Below are 23,386 nucleotides of genomic sequence, written 5' to 3' on the forward strand. Positions count from 1 at the left end.
CAGCAAGAAAGGCAGCTGCCTTGATATTTTTAACCAAATCTGCTAAAAAATGGCGTAAACAATTCGTCATGGGCGTAGGACTTTTATTATCTGTGCATCAGAAACCAGAATCCAGATCAGATGACACATGTGACTGTCATTTGTGACTTTCGAACGGGATCAAAGTTGGGGTTGAATTGAATAACAATTAAAAACGCGGTGGTTATTCACCCGAGTGGTTTTGGCTCGATAACATGAAGCCGCGCGATTTATTATTGCGAATTTTGTTGATACTGCACAATATCTGCAACACTTGTTAGTGATGATTTAATTAAAATTGACGACCTGTCAAATCTAGCTAAAGGATCGATCGGTATTTTTTTACAGGCTATTTTTCTTTACAGGCAGTCTTCACGACAATTTAAAATATTACGAAACGTTACACGCATCTCATTTTCAACACAAAATTGTGAAAAGAGGTGCTCAGCACAGCTATCATCCGTTCAACAAAATAAACGAAGTAGAATTCTACACTCATGGCAGGTGAGTTGACAATTGATAAGTCATTCACTTCCAATGAATGACAACTTCTCTGGTCCCAATATTTTTGCACAATGCAAAAACGTGTTTCAACTGTTTTGTAGGAATTTTCGCCTATTCCTCACCCCGAGGCGAGAGGTCATACATTCTAATTTCAAGGCATATGAGGTGAACGAAGATGGTGAAGAAACCACAGTTCACGTTGGTAAGGCATAAAGACTGTTAAATTATTTATAAATTTAATTAATCCACCGTCTTTTATGATCTGTTGTATAGACCATGAAAACTTTTATCATGGACGCGTCTTTGGAGAAGTGGATTCATATGCTCATGTACACGTTGATGATGGAATGCTGACAGCGACAATAACAGTACCAGATGATGACACTTATCACATCGAAGTAATAACACCAACTATACAGTTGTATTAAAAAAATATTCTGTGCACTGGTACTCGTCTACTAAATATCAAAAATGATCTCCCTGTTTCAGCCTTCCTGGAGACATTTACCCCACGCAGATAATCGTTCTATGATCGTCTATAAAGGATCAAATGTGAAGCTGAGCTGGGAACATTACGAGGGTGGTGAAGGACACACTCATGGGGTTCCAAAGACCTGCGGATATGTTAAGGAAGATGCAGGTTGAAACTGGATTTCTATAGATGTGGAGGAGACATAATAGAGATTTGTAATTCCAGGTGCTGATGGTACAGATGAAGAAGACGATAAAGAGCTAGAAAACGAAATCAACACTCAAGTGGTGCACGCTTACAATAGAACGAAAAGACAAACGGATACTTATGAATATACGCCCACTAAAACTCGCTGTCCTCTGCTGCTGGTTGCAGACTACAGATTTTATCAAGAAATGGGAGCCAGCAATACGAAAACAACCATCAATTACTTGGTAAACAAACAAGCTATTTTTTAATTTATAATTTTACTAATTTGAGCTGTTAGCTAATCCAGTGTCCCTTACAGATCAGCCTCATCGATAGAGTGCACAAAATATACAACGATACTTTGTGGCAGGAGCGTCAAGAGCAGGATGGATTCAAGGGAATGGGTTTTGTAATTAAAAAAATTGTTGTACATAGCGAGCCAACCCGCATGCGAGGGGGCGAGATCCATTACAACATGGTTCGCGAAAAGTGGGACGTTCGGACTCTACTTGAGGTAAAAAAACTATTTTGTTCTCGAAGCGTAATGCACGTTACCGAAGGAAAAAGAAATTTTGCTCCCAATAACTTTGAAACAATTTTCAGGTATTTAGCCGGGAATATAGTCACAAGGATTTTTGTTTGGCGCACTTATTCACCGATCTTAAATTCGAGGGAGGAATATTAGGCTTGGCATACGTTGGTTCTCCACGTAGAAATTCCGTTGGAGGAATATGCACTCCGGGTAAGAAAATACGAGTACTTTGAGAAAGATTCATCAATGCATTCGTATATTTTACTCGCATAATGATTTTACCTTGCTATTTATTTTATTGCCAGAGTACTTTAAAAACGGTTACACATTGTACTTAAATTCTGGACTGAGCTCAAGCCGGAATCACTATGGTCAAAGAGTGATCACACGCGAAGCTGATCTCGTTACTGCACATGAGTTTGGACATAACTGGGGATCAGAACATGATCCTGATATAACGGCAAGTCAAAATCGTTTATTTATAAATTTGTTCCTAACATAGGCCGACACTTATAAATTGTGAATCTTTACACAGGAATGTAGCCCTAGTGCCAGTCAAGGAGGTTCTTATTTGATGTATACATACAGCGTTAGTGGATATGACGTCAATAATAAGGTAATATTTCTAACTAAAATTAACAAATGGCCAAGAGAAATAATACTTACATTTTGCGCAGCGCTTTTCTCCATGCAGTTTACGCTCAATCAGAAAAGTACTGCAAGCAAAGTCCGGCCGATGCTTCTCTGAACCAGAAGAATCGTTCTGTGGAAATTTGAGAGTAGAGGGCGATGAGGAGTGTGACGCAGGTCTTTTGGGTACAGAAGACAATGATTCTTGTTGCGATAAGAACTGTAAACTACGTCGTAACGAAGGCGCCGTCTGCAGGTGAGATGGGACTTCAATCCTACAAAAACACATAACTTGCTTAAAAACGATAAGATATACTGCGAGATTCAATACATCTAACATCGTTTTGTTTTTCTAATTCAACAGCGATAAGAACTCTCCGTGCTGCCAAAACTGTGCATTCATGCCAGTTGCAATAAAGTGCCGCGATGCTCAGTACGCTACATGTGAACAGGAATCAAGATGCACTGGGGCATCGAGTGAATGTCCTCGATCACCTCCAATGAATGACGGTACTGGATGCTTGGAGCGAGGTCAATGTCGTCACGGAAAGTGCATTCCGTACTGTGAAACTCAAGGACTTCAGAGTTGCATGTGTGATACAAGTAAGTTAGCCTTTATAAAAACTAATTTTCTTTCTAAAATGACCGAGTTGAAAAGCAGAGATATTCATCGTTATTATTTGAGGTCCGAGAGGTACTAACTCAGAAGTATCTGTGATTTTTCCAGTTCTAGACGCGTGCAAACGATGTTGCAGAATGAGCCTCAACGAAACTTGTTTCCCTGTTGATCCCCAAGATATTTTGCCAGATGGCACACCTTGTATTCAAGGATTTTGTAATAAGGTTTGTAGAACTGTGAAAAATATTAATATGATCGTTCATCGTAAGGCAATGAATAGTATTTTAAATCGAATAGATCTTTTTTTCTACATTCCGGGATGTAACTGTTACATTTTAGTAATTGCCCAATAATTGTTACAGGGAATATGTGAGAAGACGATCCAAGACGTTGTTGAACGTTTCTGGGATATTATTGAGGACATAAACATCAACAAAGTGATGCGGTTTTTGAAGGACAACATAGTTGGTGCTGTGATAATTTGTACAGCAATAGTTTGGATACCAGCGAGCTGCGTTGTCAGTTACGTAGACAGACGTCGGATAAAGGAAGCAGAGAAAAAATGGCGTTGGAAGCACACGGACGAGCTTATTCACCCGGAGGATCAAAGACGAATAGTTCATACACAGGGTTCGTCAAGGCAGAGAATACAACCTACTTAATTGAACAACATTTCCATCTAATTTGTACTTAACCCAGAATTTAGTCGTTGAATTTCCTTCTCAGAAAATTATTCTCAGTTACTTGAATGTATATAATCTAAATTAATTATTGTTCAGTAATTGTTACTCTCATGTGAATGTAAAATCGTAGACTATTAATATTTTTTATAACTGTACCTCAAGATTTTAGTTACCATTTTTACATGTGTATCTTCGAATAGATTTGACTTAAGTATGAAATAGAATATATTGATTTTAGGTAAATATTTTTTACTTGACAGTATTATCGACGTGTACGTATATGCCATTTAATACGTAATTTAACAAATAAGAAAGAGTCAGGAATGTATAATATATTAATTCATGTGGTTATTTTAAAGATTTTTAATAAACGTTTCTGTAAAAGATACTATGATAGAAATTTTCATTCCGCATGGATCCATAGCGGGATAGTAAAAACATTTTATAATTTTATCTATTTTTTTTACTAGTTTTCGCAACCAGAATATTGTAAGCATACAACAAGCCTAGAATTGCGCGCGAAACCTTGACGCGTTCATAAACCAATTACTTCTGTATCTTCAGCGTCAATTATGAAATTCACGTGGTTTCCCACATAATCCAATGGAATAGCCAGAAATTCCTGTGATGCATTTGAAATACCTCTACCCTCCATAATTTGAAATTAAATTCTAACGGATCGTTCGGCAAAATCTAAAGATCCTCGAGGTTATACACGACAAAGAAATCATAAATATTAGCAATGACCGAAAACTGTTTCACCAAGTTACTAAAACACGGGCAAAAATTTGACGAAGGTGTGAAAAAACTGACCGAGACGTGGCGATATCCTCAAAGAATATTGGGAGGTTATGGCGCAGACTTGAAAGCGGCAGAAGCTTCTTTGAAGACTTTAAAAGATGATCTGTTGCAGTTTCAGGTATGTAGAATAATATTTTCTATTGATTAAAGTAATTGGGTTAAAAAAATTTACAAAGTAACGGTAAACTTTGAAAAGAATTCAACGTCACAGTCATCAATCCGTCGTTACAATAATTTTTTTCCCATATCCCTATACTTGATAAAAAAAAATCTTTCAGAAGAACATTAACAACGATGCCGAATCGAGAAAAAGTTACATGTCTGAGATGGAAACATTTTTAGAAGAGTCGCAACATGTTTATGAAGATATCGTGCAGTCATGCAACGATATGGAGACTGTCTTATCAGAGTATGGATATGAAAATCCGCAAGACGAGAGTGTCGAGCAGTATGTTTAATTATTAACATTTTACAATAATTCAGTTCAGCATGTAATAAGATCATATAGCATTTGACTTTAATATTGCGTATTACAAAAGAGTTTCAAACTGCATTTAGAAATGTTGTGATCTTAGTAAAAAGAAATTATGCTTAGTATTTGGTTCTGATTACAGGTCAGAATCGGACTCTGTTGTGGATACCAGCCTAATTCCATCTGATGTCACTGACGATCTTTTGGAAGTTGAATTTACTCCAAATATGACTTGGCGACAGAAACCGAAAACGATGGGAATGCCGTAGCATCAAATTGAATGCAGTGTGAAAATACAGATGAATTGCACTAATCCTAAATTATTTCACATACATCAGTTGCACAGAAAACGATGAGACGATGTTGTAGAGAGTCATTGAATGCAAATCTCACTTTCTTAAATAATTCTACTAATGATCTGAACACGTTTGTTTCTGTTGGCAGCTGGTGACTCTAATAGGTTGTATATATTCATAATACGAATTCAAGTTTTACGAAGACCCGAATTATATTTCTATAATGTTGTGCCTTTCTATTTTTATATAAATAAACAATTTAGATTAATTCGATTAAGCGGTTCTGATTAAAATTGTTGCTCATGCATTATTCGTTATGTTGGATAGGTTTAAGTACAATTTTTCATAGTTTGTTCCAGCCATTAAGACTTATACTAACGATGTTTTATTCTATAGTATAAATACGCACAGATTTTATAAACAATTCAGTCATATATAGGCTGATATGATATTTGAGACCAGTTTCGTTTTTTATACTATAATCAATATATAATAATGTGTATACTTAAATGAAGATTGGAAATAGAGTCGTACATTTTATTTCTCAGATTTCTTTCAAAATATCTTGGATCTGTTTCTTGTAGTTTGTAGTCCAAGCCTCGTTAATCTTTACCTGCTCAATCGCTTGTTCGAAAGCAGTGCTGGTAACGCCCAACTTTACGGAATCTTTAAAAGTCTCCAACTATAATAATGAAGAATTTATTTGCTTGGATGAAAATATTTATGCCTGTGAATAGTGGTATAAAAAATTTAAGCGGCATACCTCCTTCAGGTCAATTTCGGAATTCATGTATCTTGGTAGTGCCGTCACCATTTTTGCTACTGCTGAGAAACCGGAGCCGTAGCTAAAAATAAAAATAAGCTGCTAAATGTTGATACAGGCTCACCTAAAGACTGCCTAATTATGTCAATACTCATGATTAAGTTTTTTTACACGGCTCCGGTAACATTTCCCATGCCAAGTGTATATACTCGCAGTAACATTTCAGCATCTTGTACTTACTACTCGTTAAGGGCAACCCAGTTTTCTCTAAGAAAACGAAAAGCGATGTCTTTGCCAATCGGATTTCCAGCGACAGAACGAAAAACCCACCAACCGTCTTGTTTCCGTACACCAGAATTTTTTGAAATTGATTTTTCCAAATAGCTAATTTTTGTTCACAGCGAAGAAAACAAAATCATACAAAATTATAATGACTGATAAAAATTTTTTGTACCTGCAGCTCTGAGTACGAAAATGGCAAACGTTTGAAAGTGACTTATACTTCATTTTTCTCTGAATCATATATCACCTGAGGAGGATAGCATCATCAGTTATGCATCCCAGGGCTTCCAGTAACACTGTCTTTTCTGATCCGGAAGTCGTTTTGAGATATTGATTCCACAAAAAATTCCATTCACTCTTACCCCCGTGTTTTAATCCCGTACAATATACCCAGCTTCTCAAATTAGCCGGAATTCTATAAGAACCACATCGAAGATATGTAACTATACAATCAAAATTCCTATAAAATTTCTTTAACAGATGAAATACTTGTCAGCATTAGTCAAAGAATAATTAATCTCGGTGTATTTACGGATTTTCTTTCGCCGGTGGCATTTCAATCCAATTTTTCAAAAATTGATGCGCACGTTGTCGGCATTCTTCGTGACCGACTATGCAAGCCCATTTCATTATTTTTCCTCGCCATCGTCTCTCGCGATGTCCGTCGTTCTGCTTTTCCACCGTACCGATTGTCTCAAAGATTTTTCTCCCAAGTCTCAGCATAAATTTCTTGTTTTGTAACATCAACGAAAATTGTGAAATAAATCTATCAGCCGAACTCACATTGCAGGCTTAAAAACATGTGTGATACAAATCTTACATTATAGTCCGCGTCGTCGTGCATCTTGTCATGTATGTATTCCAGTTGGTTGAGCGCAGCATTCCAGACCAAAAAATCTGTCTCATTTTCCAATCTACTGATAAGATCAATCGCTATTTTGTACCGCAAATTCCCCGCTCGAGAAGCCGCGAGCGAATCGTCGATCAGTTGTGATCTAATTACCGGCGGCAGTGTTTCAAAGGACTGTGCAAGCTGCTTCCAGTTTCTATCGTCGTAATTGACGCGATAGTAACCTGCGAATTGGTTTCCCCCTGGTGGTTATTAATCAAAAAACAAGGAGGAATAGAATGGTTTCAACTTAATGCCGCGTTACCCGTTTGACCAAGATTGAACAAAATCCACTGATCGTCAGGTACCGTGTCGTTTAATTCCAAAGTAGGATTCCAAAGCCACGCTTTGGGCATCGTATCGTTGTATCTTGGATTCGATTGGGTGGTCCAAGTCAAGGGAATCCACCAGGATTCCGTGCTATCCTGACAGCCGGCAATTGCCCAGCAGAATCGCTCCTGCATCGGGTAAGTAAAATATTCGTGTGTTCGAAATTGAACAATACTTTTGAGACCAGAAAAATATTATGCAAATGCTTAATTTTTTTGTCTCTCAACTCTGAGAAAACTGGGCTTACTTGAAACACGGTGACTGTTCCAGTCTTGTAATTCCTCTGTACTTGTAAAACAGGGTAACCCGTTTGCAAGGTCCAAGTGTCCATGACATTTTTGACAGTGATGTAAGTGACCGGATTTTCGCTCAAACGGGCCTCGTAAGTCAGAGCCTCCCAGAGGACATCCTGCTCGGCATTGCGATACGAGTAAGTTCTCAAGTACCTCTGTATTCCCATCCGAAATACTTCGGCTCCGAGGAAATGGTGCATCATGCGAATGATCGAGCAGCCTTTGATGTACGAAATAGAATCGAATATCTGGGTAATCTGGTCGGTGTGATTCAGCCCGACGGAAATTGGATGAGAGCTTTCCAGCGCGTCGCCCACGAGTACATCGTGAAGATCCTGGATCAAGCTATCGGTCATTCTCCACGTTGGTTCCACCTTTAAACCAAACTTCCAAGATTAACAGCCCCGCGCGTTTCTCCGTCCGTTGCAGCAACTGAACAGTGAGACTCGATACTTGCATGATTAACTGCCATGTTGCCGAAGAATGTTGCAAACCCTTCTTTCAACCATAGATCAGACCACCAAGCGGGAGTGACTAAATTTCCGAACCATTGATGGGCCAGCTCGTGTCCGGCAACACTCGCAACGTTTTGCCTGGCTTCGGCAACTGCCTCCTTCTCGTTTACGAGCATAGCAGATTCCCTGGTTAAGGATCGAAAGTGTTTTTGTCATCAATTGTAGCCAATTACATCGCATAATTGAGAAATGGGTAGACGCGTAGCGGAGACGATACCGAAATGTGATGAGACCCCAATTTTCCATGGCGTTGTAACCGAAGTCCGGCAAAGCCACTATGTCCTGCTTATCAAGCGGAAATGGGATGTTGAAGTAGCCTTCCAAGAATCGCAACATACTTGGACCAATCTTCGACATGTACTCGGTCTGATCGATCACGTCATGCCTTGACCAGAGCCGAAAAACGGGCTGGGACGAATCTTTTACTTGGACGTTATCAAAGTCTGTTACAATGAAGGCCACGAGGTACGTGGACATCGGTAAACTCGGTTGATAATGGTCCCAGACAAAATGCGGCATGTTAGGCCTGTAAATAAACGAGGACAACTAGCTCGAATGATTATGAAATTTCGTTGAAAAAGGTGGAATTCGCACAAGTCTCACATATCTTGGGTCGATTTGAGCGGCATGTTTGAAATCGACGTCATGTTCTCTCGCCTGCCAAGAGATATCCTGAATCGAGCTTTGAACGAAGGTTCATCAAAGCACGGAAAGGCACGTCGAGCGTACGTTGGCGAGAACTGAGTAGTAGCTGTCCATCTGCAAGACGAGTTTCGCGTGAACAATAAACAAGGTGCGCCAAAGAAAAAAAGAGAGAAAAACTAGGTCAGCCCAACTGGAAGTGATAACATAAAGTAAAACTCGGGTGTCGCGATGATTGCACAGGTTTTTTATACCATCTCCTATTGATTTTCACTGGATAAAACCGGGGAAATACTAATACTAAAAAAATTCCATCACGTCAGGTTTTTTCTTGAACTTGTCTTTTTAGTTTCATTTAAAGTGAAACTCCCGTTTGACTCGAAATGTGTTATCCTATTATTGATTCTAAAAATCATATAATATATTTTTTTGCTGATCCGTGTTATGTACCTGGTTTCATTAGTTGCCGAATCGACATAGCTGCTTCTGTAAAATCCTTGCAGAACGTCGTTCAATATCCCGCTAAACCGAATGTACAGCTTATGACTTTCGCCCTTTCTCAATAGCTTATTTACCCGGATGATAACAAGCTCGGAATCATTTTTCACCGTGACATTAGTGACCGCAATATCCTTTGCCAAAGATACGATTTCCACTTGGTGAAACGTAATTTCCCGAGCATTGAGAACTATCTTGTTCGTAGTCTCCTTGAATTCCATTGTTATCCAAAGTTCCCCACTGCTGGTGAAATTTCCATCCTCCAAATGCGGGATTATCTTCAATCTGGGCGTCGGGATCGCGATCGAGAAAAGACACAACGTATAATACAACGAATTAAAAACCGCTGTCACCGCAAGATTCAACCATTTCATCCCTACCTGTACTCAACTGGCGAAACGGACTTTGGCAACCTTTCCTCAACTTTGTCACCCTGATTATTTGGGGTTGATTCCGCGCTCGCGTCCGGATTTCCGGAAGATGTTGTCAGCATGTAGGCGATCAGGCCGATCGCCACACACGTAGCAACAATCGCAGTCATTCCTTTAGCGTTCAAACCGCAGCCCTTAGACGTCTGATCCTCCTCGACGCCTTCGTGGCGATCGTAAGCGAGGAACGTCACCTCGGCGATGCCTAAAAATAAGACGAACAAAAAAACTCACCTTTCTAGTTTCGACCGTTCCGCAACCGGTTATCGGTCAATGCATTTTCGTGTATTCGTCTTCACGTCATCAATACTTGTTATAACTGTACCGTTACCGAACGGAGAAAAATCCCCCTGTTTGTATTACCGTACCGTACAGGTAAACATTTTATGGTACTATAGACACCGGTAGCTAGTCCATTGATTATTCCCTCAACTTGATTAAGCGTACCGCACAGTTTAGTTAGTTATTCCAACGAAGCGGCTGGCTCAACGAACCACATTGTGACAGTAATTTCAACTACATGCTCCAGCAAATTTATCGTTGTTACGTCGCAACATTTACAGCATTGACTAGTAAATAAGCGGCCTGTTTTTGTAATTATTACGCCCGGGATTGCCTTTGAGAAGCAGAATTTGAGTTTCGAGGTTTATCAGACAAATAAAGTAGGAATTACCGCACAGGTATTTTTTTCATACACGCACCAGTGACTTTGGTAGAAGTTACATTCATTACGGTATTCCGAACCAAGGATTTTATTCTCCGTGCAAGATTTGAATGAAAACTACGATGACGATATACTTGTTCAAGCTACCAGCTCATAATGACCAATCGAATTTCAGTCATTGTGAGTCGCAGCGAATACGCTGACCCTGAGATTAATTACTGGTATGTCTGAGAAACTCCATACCCTAATCCGACGTTATTGTTACGGTTGAACAACCGCTTTATTATACTTAGACCGATAATGGTTTGGTACTAATGATCGGAAAATTGTATACATATATCTATATCAAACAGCTGTTCAGATATGACTTGCAAAGAAACGAAGAACCTGTTACAAATCGATTGACTCTTCGACTGAATTCTGTCAATCCTTGGAACAATTCACTTGATTAATGTATAGATGAAGCGAAAATTTCTAGAAATCAAACCTCGATCTCGATAAAAAAAAAAAAAAAAGTGAAAGAAAGAAACAAACCGTCGTACCTAATTCACTTGTATATTGAGTTGGAGATCGAACAATTTGTCATTAAAATGAAACAATGCGAGGGGAAGAAAACCGAAATACGACGTTGCAAGAAACAAAGCTTGTACAGATCGTCTTTAACCGAATGAAAACGGGCTCATGTTCCAACGTACCTGGGGTTCGCCTGGGACGAGGTTCCATTTTTTCTAAACACTTTTTAATTAGTAAATATTAGAGCAAATCGATCCTCATCGCGGACTAAGAGCAACTGACTTTGTCGAGCAGACATAGGTGGTGGACTAATCTGGTCTGGCAGCATTCCGAAAAGCGATAACCAAAAATATCCATCCTCTTGTAGGTTTAAAGCTATATACATATTTCTTGAGTGGTCTTTGCAGTTTGATATTCAATATCCGTTGTAAAGCGTGACGTGTTTAAAAGCTTTCGAGCTTGTAAGAGTGTGTAAACGAAAAAGCAGACCCATATATCCGCACCGCTTCAATGAAGTCGTTATTGTTCTTATACACTCGGATCCAGGGATATACATATCTACATTTTACTGATCATTCTGGCTCGGACGGTTTCGTTATAGGCAATACTTCAACCGCTGTTAACCTCATTCCCCTTATACTTATCCCGTTAAATATTGGATATCGATATTTGTCAATTAATCAATTAAACGACACGTGGTGTCTTAGATTCGTATAATTCGGGTCAAATGAATCTGGAAGGCAAGTGATAGCAAAATTTTCACGCAACATCTAGAAGCGAAAAAGTATCGATAAGAACATCTGCATCCTGCGGTTATAAGCAGAATTTTCTCTCCGCGTAATTAACGGTTGAATAATGTTACGCACGTGTTAAACGTACCGCAATCAGTTTCTGCGATTTCACGTCTGCGAAATTTTATTACGTCGCATCGACAATGACGTCACGGACAAATTACGATATCGTATTTTACACAGTCGATATGCATTGGAAATCCAAAAATGTAAACGTGGCGATTACAACGTCTACAGAAATTAATTACGATAAGGAAAACCGTTATATCAATTGACTTTGGTGGTTTTGACTATTTTTACCGCAATACAACATCACCCCCGCCTATCCGCAACCTCAAAACGAATCATCTATAACAAAATTTATATATTTTGGTCCCGGGAGAAGTAAAGATTTTCCATTTAGTTGGCCCCCGCCTCGATACATTAATATTATAGCGGGCAATACTTGAACTTATGCGATCTCAATTAGGTCTTGGAACTTCCGTTCCCTGAAAGCAAAATGCTACTGTTTAACAGCCACGAGGGTATAGTCGTTAAAATAGTATGAAGCTGAAGCTAGCAGCTAAAGTTAGCGAACAAATCTTTCAAACGTTTTGGAAATAGAAAAAGGCATTTCAGTTGGAGATATTTAAAAAAATTTTCATTCTCGGACTTGACTAACTTATTCGGCTGCCAACTCTGGCTGCCTAGCTTCAGCCTCGTAAAATATTGCAGTAACCGATCGCTCTTCAAGTACCAGCCGAGTCAGCAGCTGGATTATACATGTTCAATTAATCGTGTCTTCATCCTGAGTCGCCGTACGAGCATAATAGTCGAATCCGTATTATTCCCACAACAAAGTTGGGGTTGTCGGAGACTGCAGGTCTGATATAAACCGTGTGCCCCTGTTCGAAGGCGTCGCCTGCCTAATACTGGATGCCTGGCTTTCTCATCACACCGAGAAATTCTCACGCATCCAGGGTCCTTCTCACTTAAAAAGTCACCAACTTCTCGAGCACATTACACTCCGTCATAACCACCGCACGGGGACATTACGCATTCATTAACACCCACGCTCGGATTTCTTTACGCGAGCTTTTTTTTTTTTTGCCATCGTAGTGCAGGTACACGGATGAAAATCTGTAACGCCTAACTTCTGCTTCTATAAACCTAATTCAAACTTGAGATGAACGGTGGTATTTCGATCATTCGTGCGGTAGGATTCTGTACGACAACGTGTCTTGAATCGCCTGAGGATCGCTTATTAATTTCTGCCTCATTTTCATTGCGGGTTTTAGGGGGGGGAGGATTACAGCTTGGACGGTCTAAAATCATATCTATTTTTAGGAGTTTCTTATTTTTATTTTTTTTTTTTAAGAAAATGTAAATACTTGGAGCAATTTGAGTTTAAGGGCTTTATTATTTATAGTTTCAGGAACACTGCAGAATTTTCTCGTTGAAACTAGTAACAAGATGGCGGTATGACGCACACAAGTAGCGAATGACCTCGTTTTCTATCCGGTGGCGCAGATTCCTCGGTCAATTTTTACCCGATCCGCTTGAAATTTCGACACGATTCGTAAAACTTGTTTATCGATTCAAGCTCGTGGTTACATTTTCGAATTGCAGTTCAAAAATTTTTGGCTACGTGCTCAAACCCGAGAAGGTAATCTTAATTTAAAAAAAACTTTATTCGTGTGTTACAAGTTGGACAGTGAGTGATGTCGGGAGATCCGCCACCGCAAAAGCTCCCGAGTTCGGAGTCCTTCGCTGCTTATATGCGTCACGCCGCCATTTTGTCCTTAATTTTAACGAAGGCAATTCCAAAATGTTCTCAAAACTATACAAATACAGCCCTCAAACTCAAACTGGTCCAAGTGTTTTCGTTTTCTTTCAAAAAAAAAAACAAAAAAAAAATAAAACTCTTAAAAATAGGTATGATTTTAGACCGTTCAAGCTGTACCCCCCTCCTAAATAATCGAAGGAAAAGGAATATCCGTATGAAAAGCATCGCCTCCAAAAGCCGTTTCCGGTCTCTCGCTTCAAGTTCAAAACTTACGACCGACGCTCGAACCGACAATCGGTGCAATTTTTCCCAAAGTATTTTACGGGTTTGCCTTCTTTTCGTTCGTCAGACAGCTTGGCACCAAAAAGGTTTCAAATTTCTCGATGCTTTGACGACACAATCGCCAGTGCGGCGCGTTTCCTGTCGGTACACACACACACACACACACACACACGACAGAAGGAGAAATACGTTAGTTCGCACGCGTGCTATGTGACTCGAAGGTTTTGGGTTGGTTTCCTCAAGCCAAACAGGGCGAATGATTAATAGGGGTGCGCGTCGAAAGGGCAAGCCGAATAGTAACCGAGGCCTGTTTTCTTAGGTGGGCCCTTCTCTCGCCTTGGATTAACTTATGTTCTGGTTGACGTAGTAATGGCTACCGTTCAATGAAATCTAACGAGATCAGTTCCTACGCGTTACGTTGCACGCGGCAGCTACTCGGGCAATGAATGAAGTTGCATCGGGTACGTACCTGCAATGAGGCCTCAATCTCAATCAACTGAGAAAAGTTTCATTTGTTACGGTAACTAGAGAAATTCAGTAAAACAGGTGTCGTTGAAAAAAATCTGTTCGAATATTGTTGGAATTACGAAAAACGAGGTACGCCTAACCATTTTGCGCCAACAGCAAGAAAACTAATTTTCATTTTCTACCTAGAACTATATTTTTCGATTACGGTAAAAAATGAAAATAGTTAAGGACTGAGCGGTAACCGGAACTGAAAATTTCTCTTTCTTTTTGCCTTCCTTGCATACTATTTTTCACGGTTAGTATGAATAATCAGCCAACTACTTCATGAGAAAATGAAAATTCTCTTTTATCATTATCGTAGACCCAGCCCCGTTTAGATATTGATTTTGCATTTATAGGTACACGTATACTGATCAACCTTATTTGCTGCGGTTTAAAGATACAAGTTGAACGCGACGGCGGAGGTCTTCGTACGGATTCCGGCTCAGCGGGATCTCCGGCCCTTAATGGACCGTGACAGACTTACACGGTCGGAAGTCCTTCTCGTTTTACAGAAAACATTCGGAGTTTTGTCTAGAGATCTGAAAACTCGCCCACGTAATGGAAATTTCGATTGTATTTGAATTAAATTGCCGAAATTAAGTATAAGGGAAAGATGATCCCTTGAGAGCGTGTAATATTTAATTGTGTGTTTTTGAAAAGTTAAAATTTTTTTCCCCATGTAATTTCTGGATGAGTTTGAAGTTCGTGACCGTGTAAATATTATCAAAGAAATGATACACATTTTCCAAAAAAAATACAGTCAACGGAAGAACTGACGTTCGAAACCTAAGTCACTTCTGTTCTGAAATCATTTAAAATTTTTTACATAATTTGGCATAAACTGCTACAAAACCAAAAAGGCTGATACGCCAACAAATATGCTAACAGGCAGATGACTTGCGAAGTTTGTTGTCAATTGTGATTATTAAGAGAACAGTCAGCTTAGTAAATGCAAGTCGGTATTCAGTTCCTTATCGAAAACCGGACACGAGACATCACAAGTGTTGGGGAATGTCAACTTATGTTGACATATACATATATATATACATATACATATATTAAAAAACAACTACACATTACGTAGTACTCCGGTGCAAAAGCACGCTATCCGTACAACAGAAACAGGGGTCGAAACCCGAGTGAAGCCCGAGGTGTAATAATAATGAGAATAACGGAATACGGGTCTTAAATTAGTGTTAAATAAATGTTTTTCGGAAAGTGAAAAGCTGAAAGTCGGCGATACGGAAGGCGCATTGCGGCTGTGGATGTATCACAGCTGGGGGATCGGTTCCGTACGAAGATAAGACGTGTATGCCGTGTCCGCGGGATGCTGCGGGATCTCATTAGCGGCTTGCGGAACGCACGGCGGGCAATCGCTCCGTTTCCATCTCGTCCCGATAGCCGACTTCCCGACGTCTCCGTTGACTCGGGATTTTTCGGCTACTAAGTAAACAGTAAATTACCGACACCAAACGCCTCCGGCTATTTTACGCAAAGTGCATTCGGTGCACGCGGCCTTTCCGTAATTGGTCTCGAAATAGTTGACGCTTCGTAGCGACGTTCAAAAAATATATCATCCAGTTTCGGCATTTCTTCGATATGATTGTAAATAAAATTCATCCTCGTAATTTCATTCGGTTGTAAACTGTTGTTTAAAAAAAATTGTGATTAATAAGAAAATAACGAGATTTAGCTCGGATTATTGGATTTTGATAATAATTTCGCAAAATTATTATCGTTTGTTTCTACGAGCTTGATGCGGCGTTTCTTCTTCCATTTATTTTTCACAAACTTTTTCCAAAGAAGAACACACCTGCTGTGCAGGCGTATCGGTATTTTTCATCGTTAACTCTGTGTACAATTCTCGAATAAGAAGAAGGTAAAGAAACGCGGTCTGCAGGGATCTGGCAATGTATAAACGTTTTTTCTTTTTTTTTTTTTCCTCAACATTTCTTTCAACCGAGTCTGCTGTACTTTGAACTGTCTATCACGCCGACTGGTTGAAAAAAAGTGAACAAAAAAAAAAAGAAAAAAGAAAAAAAAATTCGTCCAACGAACGTTTTTACCGAACACATTTTGTATTAATAATCTCGGTTAATAATAAAATTGTATTATAACGCTAATCAAGAATCCTTAATTGTAACTACATGTGTACACATATATCCATAAATGAGAAAATACAGAAAATATTTCTCGATAATCGTTCGTAGTGTCTTCGTCGGTAGATTATGGAAGACGTATAATTACTCGATATTACAATATTAAAGTACAATCAATATGGGGGAAACACTCGTCGCTAGATGAATTTTTCTGCCGCCATACCGATTACGCGATGTCGAGTAAAAAGAGAGGCGAATAAATAAAGCGCTTAGGGAAGAGGAAAATAAAAAAAAAAAAAAAAAAAAATGAAGATACCGCCTACCGTGCTCCTGGATCAGTGCAAGTTGGTCATAATTGGTGACAATTAGTCGGTTATTCGTGGGCATGCCTCGTTACGATTGGCTACCGGACTGTCGCTGTCCCCGTTGGCCGTAGCCCATGGGCATCAGGGAGATGTGCTCGGTGTGTCTTACAAGGGAACACATGTGCTACTCTGACATTTCGAACTTAGTGCCGAGACAATTCACACGAGGCTAGTTTTCTTTTATGACGTCTAGTAACAGTAGTATAATACTGTGATCGCGCGGTGATTGAGTTAAATCGAACCTGTTGCTGACATTCTTTTTACACATATACTCTGGGATCGTTCTTACAGTAAATAAATTACAATAAATAATTGTGACTCGACGGAATTGCATTATAACAGCCTGCAGCAGTTCTATCCTTCGATTTTTATACCGTATCGAATTTTTGTCTTCATAAATTTCTTCGCAATCTTTACCGTTCAATTCTCTTCGTCAAAACTATCCGAAGCAGGTATTTATCAATATTTTGTAATTCGACTGAAAATAACGATTGACTTTTAATTGCTCCGTCGCACCGTCTGGAATCATCTATAATCACTAAACATTCAATTCAGCTTGTATGTATTTTCCTGATGCTGCGCAACAATTTTCTCACTTACGAAAATAACAATTGAACGAATACGAATACCGGTTTTTTTTACGGTACTTTTAGTTTGTGATCAGCGTTTAATTTTTATGCTATCCTAACTCGATGTATGTAGATCGACGGTGAAATTTAAGACCGGTATGATGGTGATTTTTTCCCCCCTATTGTTTGTAAATGGTAGAAAATACGATATTATACGGTATCACTGACTTGGATAGAAACATGGATTTACATAATCTTTACCAACTTTCCAACACCTGTAAGTAATTCACGATCTGTAAACAGGATTTGACAGAAAGAGGTTGAAAAGTATAATTGTACGGAAAAGAGTAGTGAATTACTGACGATTTTCGAAAATCATTTCCTCCTGCCTGGTTAAAGGTTAACAGAAAAATCCAAGCATGAATTCAAATGAAATCCTACAATAACGCAACTTTGAAGATATCTACCTATATGTATAAATTATTTCTCACATCAATTGTCCAACATTTACCAATTGTACACCGTGGCAATTAGCAAAATAATTTTCGATAATTTCCCACGAAATGAAGTCAAGATTCCGCAAAGAGAAGATAAAAATCACTGAAGAAATATTTAGAGATATATTTGGCGATTTCTGGCCAACTTTTATTGAAAGTAATTCAACTTCCGTTATCCAAAGAATATCTCGTACGAAAAAAAAAACAAAAAAAAAACAACTGGGAAAAAATCCCATTCAAAAAATTTAAAGATTCTGCAGAAAATCGTATAAAGAATTTCGTTACTCGCGAATAAAAAAAAAAAAATAAAACGAAAAAATTGAAATAGAAATATCATCTCCGGCAGTTCGGGATGGATTCTTGGTCTGATAGCAACGTTTCGTCGAGACTCCGGATCGGCGAAGACGTGTTCGCGTTGCCTCCGACGCCGCCGACGCCGCCGTCGCTTCACCCGGACGTCCAAGGAAGCCGTTTGCAAAGTAGCTGCGAAGCGTCCTGGCTCTACAAATGGCCTTGGGACGTCTCGACGGATCCTGGAGATATTTCGGAGGCGATGGAATCGGGATGCTCTCTGGTCTGCAACCATCAGGGAGGATTGAGTCCGGCTCGAGAGACAATCGGGAACAGCCAAAACTACCCGATGAACAGGTGAGTCGAACGGATCGAAGATTTGCTTACTCGTGATTATCGCCGAGTATTTTTCAAGTTTTGTAATTCGTGACTTCGAAGAGATTCGGACCTTGCGATTACGACCCCGATTGCACTTGGTTTTGAATGACAAGCTGCGAAAGGATCAATTGAATTTTTGCTGAAGACATTCAACGGATTTTATTACTCGAGCTACGTGGTGGTAAAACAGTAGGATGTGGGCATAGATAGACTAAAGTCTGATTTTTCTGAAATTTTTAAATGCCGAAAGTCATTGTACGGAATATACATGTTCATACATGTACGATGAAGTATGGAGATTCTGATCACTCTTACGTTTTCCTTTTCGCATATTTTCACCTTTATTGTAATTGTTTCTGACTTTCCTCGTCGGTTCAAAATTCTGTGAATTTGCTTTTCCGTGTCTTTGAAAGTTCGACATGATGACGTGGTCATTCTGGGGCGGGGTTGAAATTCCGAATTCGAAAAGTTCCGAAAGTGCCTAATTGAAATTGGAATGATCCAAAACCCGACGCTCAAAGATCCGAAAGGACAAAATGCTGACAGAGCATAACTCTGACAAGTCAAAGTTCCAAAAGTGCAAATATGAGAAAGTTAAACAATCTTAAAACATCGAAATTGCGAATGATCGAAGATTTTCAGTTCCCTGAATTTCTGGCTTGGTGAAATTTCACCACTTTGATCTTTCTTTGTTTCGGATTTTCGATACTTTTACTTTCAGAATCTTGGTCATTCCGATTTTCGGTTTTTCCGATTCTTTACACCCACTCGTTGAGTATATTTTAATTTTCCGAATTTCACTCAATCGGAACTTTACTTTTCATAAACTTTCCTCTATTCTGACATGAATTTACAGAATCTTGCATTTCGAAACTTTGCGCCGTCGGGTTTCCGACAGTTCGAAACTTTGTTGTTTCGTCAAAGTTTGACTTCTTCCCTCCACGTTACGCCACCGAATAATCCGGAATCGGACGCTTTCTAAACTCATCAAATTCGGAACTTGAACCACTCCTCTCCTGAAATTAATTTGCCGACAGATGGGAGGTGCAGCATTACTCGAACCAGGTTATAACGTGCGGCACCTTGTCCGCCTCGTCTCAGTGTTCACTGAGCAGGGAAGAATTGGGTCTCTGTTCTCTGACAGGAGCAGGTGATTCCTCGGAGGAAGTGTCTTGCGCTAAGTACAACATCCAGGCGCACCAAACGGTTTTCAGAGCCTGGGAGGTTCCCGATTTGCAGGCGGGCGCAACCAACGATTTTCCTGCGGGAAATACGACCCACGAAGTTTACCAAAATTTGACCACAACCAGCGACGAGGAGGCTTCTTCCCCGACAACTTCGTCAGAGTTGGATTGCGGTAGGTGGAATTTTTCAAAAGCTTCTTTTTTTTTTTTATACAAATTTCCTCCCACGAATTTTCGAAACCGTTTCCCGCGGAATTTCGATTATCGGAAGTTGAAGGATCGCCTCGCACGTAGGTATTGGTTTCTCGGGATTCTTTTCTCGTAACGAAAAAATACTGACAGGGAAGAAAGTCCGTTGTTTTATGTACTATTTACCTTATTGCAGTGTACTACGTTGCATTGAGTTATATGTATATATAGTAAACTTGGCACTGTTTGTTGATAATTAATTTATAACGGACGCGTTTATGTCTTTAACGTCGCCAATGCGGCTAACGCCAGTCTCAGTTCAGCCTAAATATTTACCTAATCCCCCGACCATTGTAATTTCCCGTACGTGCGTACATTATAAAATGTTCTTCAAGAACGTTACAACACAACTGCATGTTGATCTCGCTGTCAAACAATATCACACATTTTCCTACATGTATTATAAAGAACAACGATTAATCGGTACCACTGCTGGTTTCCTCCTCTCGCTATAAAATTTTGCAGTATGATATTTCGAGATTCTTCACTCGCATCTTATAGAAAAACCACATAAATTATTACATACGTCGAATAATTTCGGACATTAAAAACGACCACGTATTCAACTAAATATACATAAATACGTATATGTGACATATAATAACGACGAGTGTGAGTTAGATACGTAACGCGTATAATAGTACATCAATTTAGAGCGAAGAACACGTGTCAAGTCCAAGCCTTTGACCATCTGTGACATACCCGCCGAAAAACTCTCTCTCAATGAAACCGAAGCGAGTGAAAACATCGTAAACTTAGCATTCTAAATGAAAAACGATTGAACGCTACACCACGATCTGTAAAATGTGATATTATGGTACAGGGTTATAAGAGAAACTGGAGCCGGTCTAGTTGCGCCAGTTTTACGCTGTTTTAATTCGTTTTTTTACACCTCCTCATCGCGCTCTGCGCTTCTTTTCTTTATAAGTATGACAATCCGAAAGAGAAAATGAATGCATACAATCGTATTATAATCTCGAACAGTACGAATCCCTGCAGGAGTTTCATAGCATTAAACTGTTAAAAATTTCTGTATAAAACATCCCAAGCTGTATCGGAAGTTTTATTCGAATACCATGCATTTACTTCTCATTCGATTTACAAATACAATAACTTTACTACACATTTTAGTAAATTCAAATTACCAATTTTTCTATTTTTTCTACAAATTTTAGTAAGAACAAAAATTTTCATCGTAAATTTCAGACATAAAGAAAAAAAAATACACAATAGTTTTGCATCGATGCATCGAATTTGTAAGTTTGCAACTCTTTTGTACAGTAAACGCGTTGTAAATTCACAATCATTTTAAACAGTGATACATAATATTCGATATAAAAAGGGTTAAGGTTTAGCTTTTCTTTAATCGATGCGTACAATCACACGCGTATGTACACACCTGTATATACCATATATACACTATATGTTGATAGAATAAAATCACGATTCCAACGTATCAAATCGCGCGCCTGTATTTATTGTACGCATGCTGACGTCATCGAGCAAATCGCCGAAAGGGTGACGAGATAGCGGCACGGAAGCCGCGCATCACAAGCGAACGCATCGCGTATACCGCCAATGCATATGTGTGCACATTGCAGATGCGTGTATGCACTCAGGAGATGATGCAACGTTCGGCAGGAGATCCGCGATTCTAGCCAACCCACATTTCAAGTGGTGCGAATCGCCCCTTATATATGTATATTTATATAGGTATGTATACATGTCCGTCTCCCTCTCTCGCTCTCTCTTTCTTTCTCTCGTCGCGGCGCCGCAAGGAGAACGTCATCGTATATGACGCATCGGAGATGCAGTTATTTTCATCTCCGACGGCAAAAAGATTGCCGACGGGCAAAAATTCACGGTTTTGCGACGCCCTCCGCGTTATACGTGCATCGTCCTTTCATTCCGTACGACGAGACGTGTTAATTAGGCCATCGGATTATTGCAGGATTACTTCATTTTCGCGGTTTGGACAGGACGAAATTACGCAGTTAATACCGAATTTGAAAAGTTTAGAAAGGCGTTAATTCCGAATTATTTGGTGGCGATAACAGGAGTGAAGTAATCAAACTTTGAAGAAACAACAAAGTTTCGAATGGTCGGAAAATCGACTGATCAAAGTTCCGAATTATGCAAGATTCCGAAAATTCATGTTACGATAGAACAAAGTTCCGAAAAGTAAACTTGCGATAGTTACGCCCTTCCAGCATTTTATCCTTTCGGAACTTTGAGCGTCAGGTTTCAGAGCATTCGAAACCTTGATGTTTCGTACAAAGTTTGATTTCTTGACTACATATTTCGCAAGAAAAAAATTCAAAAATTTTTAATTTCGGAATTTGAACCCGATCCCGTGATCGACGTAATTTAAGTGGGTATATAAACAATCAAATTCCCATTTATCTTCGTCTTTTTCTTTCGAGTGTATCGAACTTAACACCAGCTTCTACAAATTTACTTCGTGACAAATATCCAGAGCATAATCCCTATATTTTATTCGATGAAGATAAATAAACTCTTTCAATTATTTCAGAGGCAAGTAAAAGGCTGAGCGGAACCGCGACGGAAAAACCACGCAAGGAAAGAACAGCATTTACTAAACAACAAGTTCGTCACTTGGAGTACGAATTCGCGCACATGAATTATCTCACCCGACTTCGGAGATACGAAATTGCCGTGGCTTTAGATTTAACGGAGCGGCAGGTAATTCTTTGTTAATGTTTATTTTCATAATTATTCAACTAATTCATACGATTTATGTAAATCACTTCGAATGAATGATTGAATAAAACCTCGAGCCATGTTTGAATAATTCACAAAAATTATTAAACAAGGTGCAGTTAATAACTGTTCACGCGACATTGAATGATAGGGTATTCAACTCTCATCCATTTTTTTCAGGTCAAAGTTTGGTTTCAAAACAGACGTATGAAATGGAAACGAACGAAAGGGTGCCCCTTATCTCAGAACCGCGGGAAAAAATTGTGATTAATTCTGACCAGCGGAGTGGATATATAATAAAATATACAATACATTACGTATTTATATAAAATTTGTTTTTAATTAGAAGAAATAACTAAATTGTAAATATTATTCGCTAGCTTACGGTAAAGCGAATAAATTTATCGACAATATCAAAGGCTTATCGATTTCCGGAGCATAAAATAAATTCTTGAAATATTTCTAAAAGATTTATTATCAGGGCCGTGATAAATATGTATTAAAAATTACAAGATATAATTATATAATATACTTGACAAACTAAAATATGGAACATATAAACTGCATTTTTTAGCACCAAACTCCATACTTTATGTAAAGAAATAAATAAGGAATAAAATTGATTTAAATAACAAAAATATATATTTACATA

General features: G+C 39.0%; 4 protein-coding genes across 5 annotated transcripts in view; 3 read left to right on the forward strand and 1 right to left on the reverse strand.

The window, feature by feature from the left end:
* Positions 1-21: 21 nt before the first annotated feature.
* Positions 22-3,967, forward strand: LOC124298125 (ADAM 17-like protease). The gene is made up of 14 exons (XM_046749761.1): positions 22-294; positions 384-522; positions 624-724; positions 796-920; positions 1,012-1,162; positions 1,220-1,428; positions 1,503-1,697; positions 1,787-1,925; positions 2,021-2,175; positions 2,251-2,331; positions 2,393-2,601; positions 2,710-2,948; positions 3,073-3,188; positions 3,327-3,967. The coding sequence occupies exons 1-14, from the start codon at positions 234-236 to the stop codon at positions 3,624-3,626; spliced, it is 2,220 nt and encodes a 739-aa protein (XP_046605717.1). The 5' UTR covers positions 22-233; the 3' UTR covers positions 3,627-3,967.
* LOC124298088 (thyrotropin-releasing hormone-degrading ectoenzyme-like) overlaps positions 2,410-23,386 on the reverse strand; it is a 28,147-nt gene continuing 7,170 nt past the window's right edge. The window contains exons 2-15 of the mRNA XM_046749691.1: positions 9,809-10,061; positions 9,381-9,713; positions 8,892-9,047; positions 8,506-8,814; positions 8,231-8,414; positions 7,728-8,147; positions 7,416-7,608; positions 7,082-7,335; positions 6,794-6,990; positions 6,509-6,676; positions 6,220-6,363; positions 5,980-6,061; positions 5,751-5,898; positions 2,410-2,620 (exon numbers count right to left, since the gene is read on the reverse strand). Of these exons, the coding sequence (XP_046605647.1) occupies positions 5,761-5,898; positions 5,980-6,061; positions 6,220-6,363; positions 6,509-6,676; positions 6,794-6,990; positions 7,082-7,335; positions 7,416-7,608; positions 7,728-8,147; positions 8,231-8,414; positions 8,506-8,814; positions 8,892-9,047; positions 9,381-9,713; positions 9,809-9,969 (2,739 nt within the window). The 5' untranslated portion in view covers positions 9,970-10,061 and the 3' untranslated portion in view covers positions 2,410-2,620; positions 5,751-5,760. The remainder of the gene's footprint in view (positions 2,621-5,750; positions 5,899-5,979; positions 6,062-6,219; positions 6,364-6,508; positions 6,677-6,793; positions 6,991-7,081; positions 7,336-7,415; positions 7,609-7,727; positions 8,148-8,230; positions 8,415-8,505; positions 8,815-8,891; positions 9,048-9,380; positions 9,714-9,808; positions 10,062-23,386) is intronic.
* Positions 4,217-5,738, forward strand: LOC124298239 (uncharacterized). 2 transcript variants are annotated; one of them, XM_046749997.1, is made up of 3 exons: positions 4,217-4,566; positions 4,730-4,896; positions 5,063-5,738. In XM_046749997.1, exons 1-3 carry the CDS (start codon positions 4,390-4,392, stop codon positions 5,187-5,189), a joined length of 471 nt encoding a protein of 156 aa, XP_046605953.1. In that variant the 5' UTR covers positions 4,217-4,389; the 3' UTR covers positions 5,190-5,738. The 2 variants fall into 2 exon arrangements, with proteins under 2 accessions (XP_046605953.1, XP_046605943.1); XM_046749987.1 differs by having other exon boundaries at positions 4,226-4,566; positions 4,727-4,896.
* On the forward strand, positions 16,982-23,377 carry LOC124298212 (homeobox even-skipped homolog protein 2-like). Its single transcript, XM_046749914.1, has 5 exons — positions 16,982-17,297; positions 18,258-18,559; positions 19,618-19,937; positions 22,547-22,716; positions 22,915-23,377. The coding sequence occupies exons 2-5, from the start codon at positions 18,264-18,266 to the stop codon at positions 22,999-23,001; spliced, it is 873 nt and encodes a 290-aa protein (XP_046605870.1). The 5' UTR covers positions 16,982-17,297; positions 18,258-18,263; the 3' UTR covers positions 23,002-23,377.

The sequence above is a fragment of the Neodiprion virginianus genome, chromosome 1 (genome assembly GCF_021901495.1).
Source record: "Neodiprion virginianus isolate iyNeoVirg1 chromosome 1, iyNeoVirg1.1, whole genome shotgun sequence".
Lineage (NCBI taxonomy): Eukaryota > Metazoa > Arthropoda > Insecta > Hymenoptera > Diprionidae > Neodiprion > Neodiprion virginianus.

Excerpts from the sequence above, each read along its gene's own strand:
- LOC124298239 (XM_046749987.1), top strand. The coding sequence starts at position 4,390 with ATGACCGAAAACTGTTTCACCAAGTTACTAAAACACGGGCAAAAATTT. Across the intron at positions 4,567-4,726 it reads ATGATCTGTTGCAGTTTCAG|AAGAACATTAACAACGATGC; the intron begins GTATGTAGAATA and ends AAAATCTTTCAG. Across the intron at positions 4,897-5,062 it reads CAAGACGAGAGTGTCGAGCA|GTCAGAATCGGACTCTGTTG; the intron begins GTATGTTTAATT and ends TTCTGATTACAG.
- LOC124298212 (XM_046749914.1), top strand. The coding sequence starts at position 18,264 with ATGGATTCTTGGTCTGATAGCAACGTTTCGTCGAGACTCCGGATCGGC. Across the intron at positions 19,938-22,546 it reads TTCGTCAGAGTTGGATTGCG|AGGCAAGTAAAAGGCTGAGC; the intron begins GTAGGTGGAATT and ends CAATTATTTCAG. Across the intron at positions 22,717-22,914 it reads TAGATTTAACGGAGCGGCAG|GTCAAAGTTTGGTTTCAAAA; the intron begins GTAATTCTTTGT and ends CATTTTTTTCAG.
- LOC124298125 (XM_046749761.1), top strand. The coding sequence starts at position 234 with ATGAAGCCGCGCGATTTATTATTGCGAATTTTGTTGATACTGCACAAT. Across the intron at positions 921-1,011 it reads ATGACACTTATCACATCGAA|CCTTCCTGGAGACATTTACC; the intron begins GTAATAACACCA and ends TCCCTGTTTCAG. Across the intron at positions 2,332-2,392 it reads GATATGACGTCAATAATAAG|CGCTTTTCTCCATGCAGTTT; the intron begins GTAATATTTCTA and ends CATTTTGCGCAG.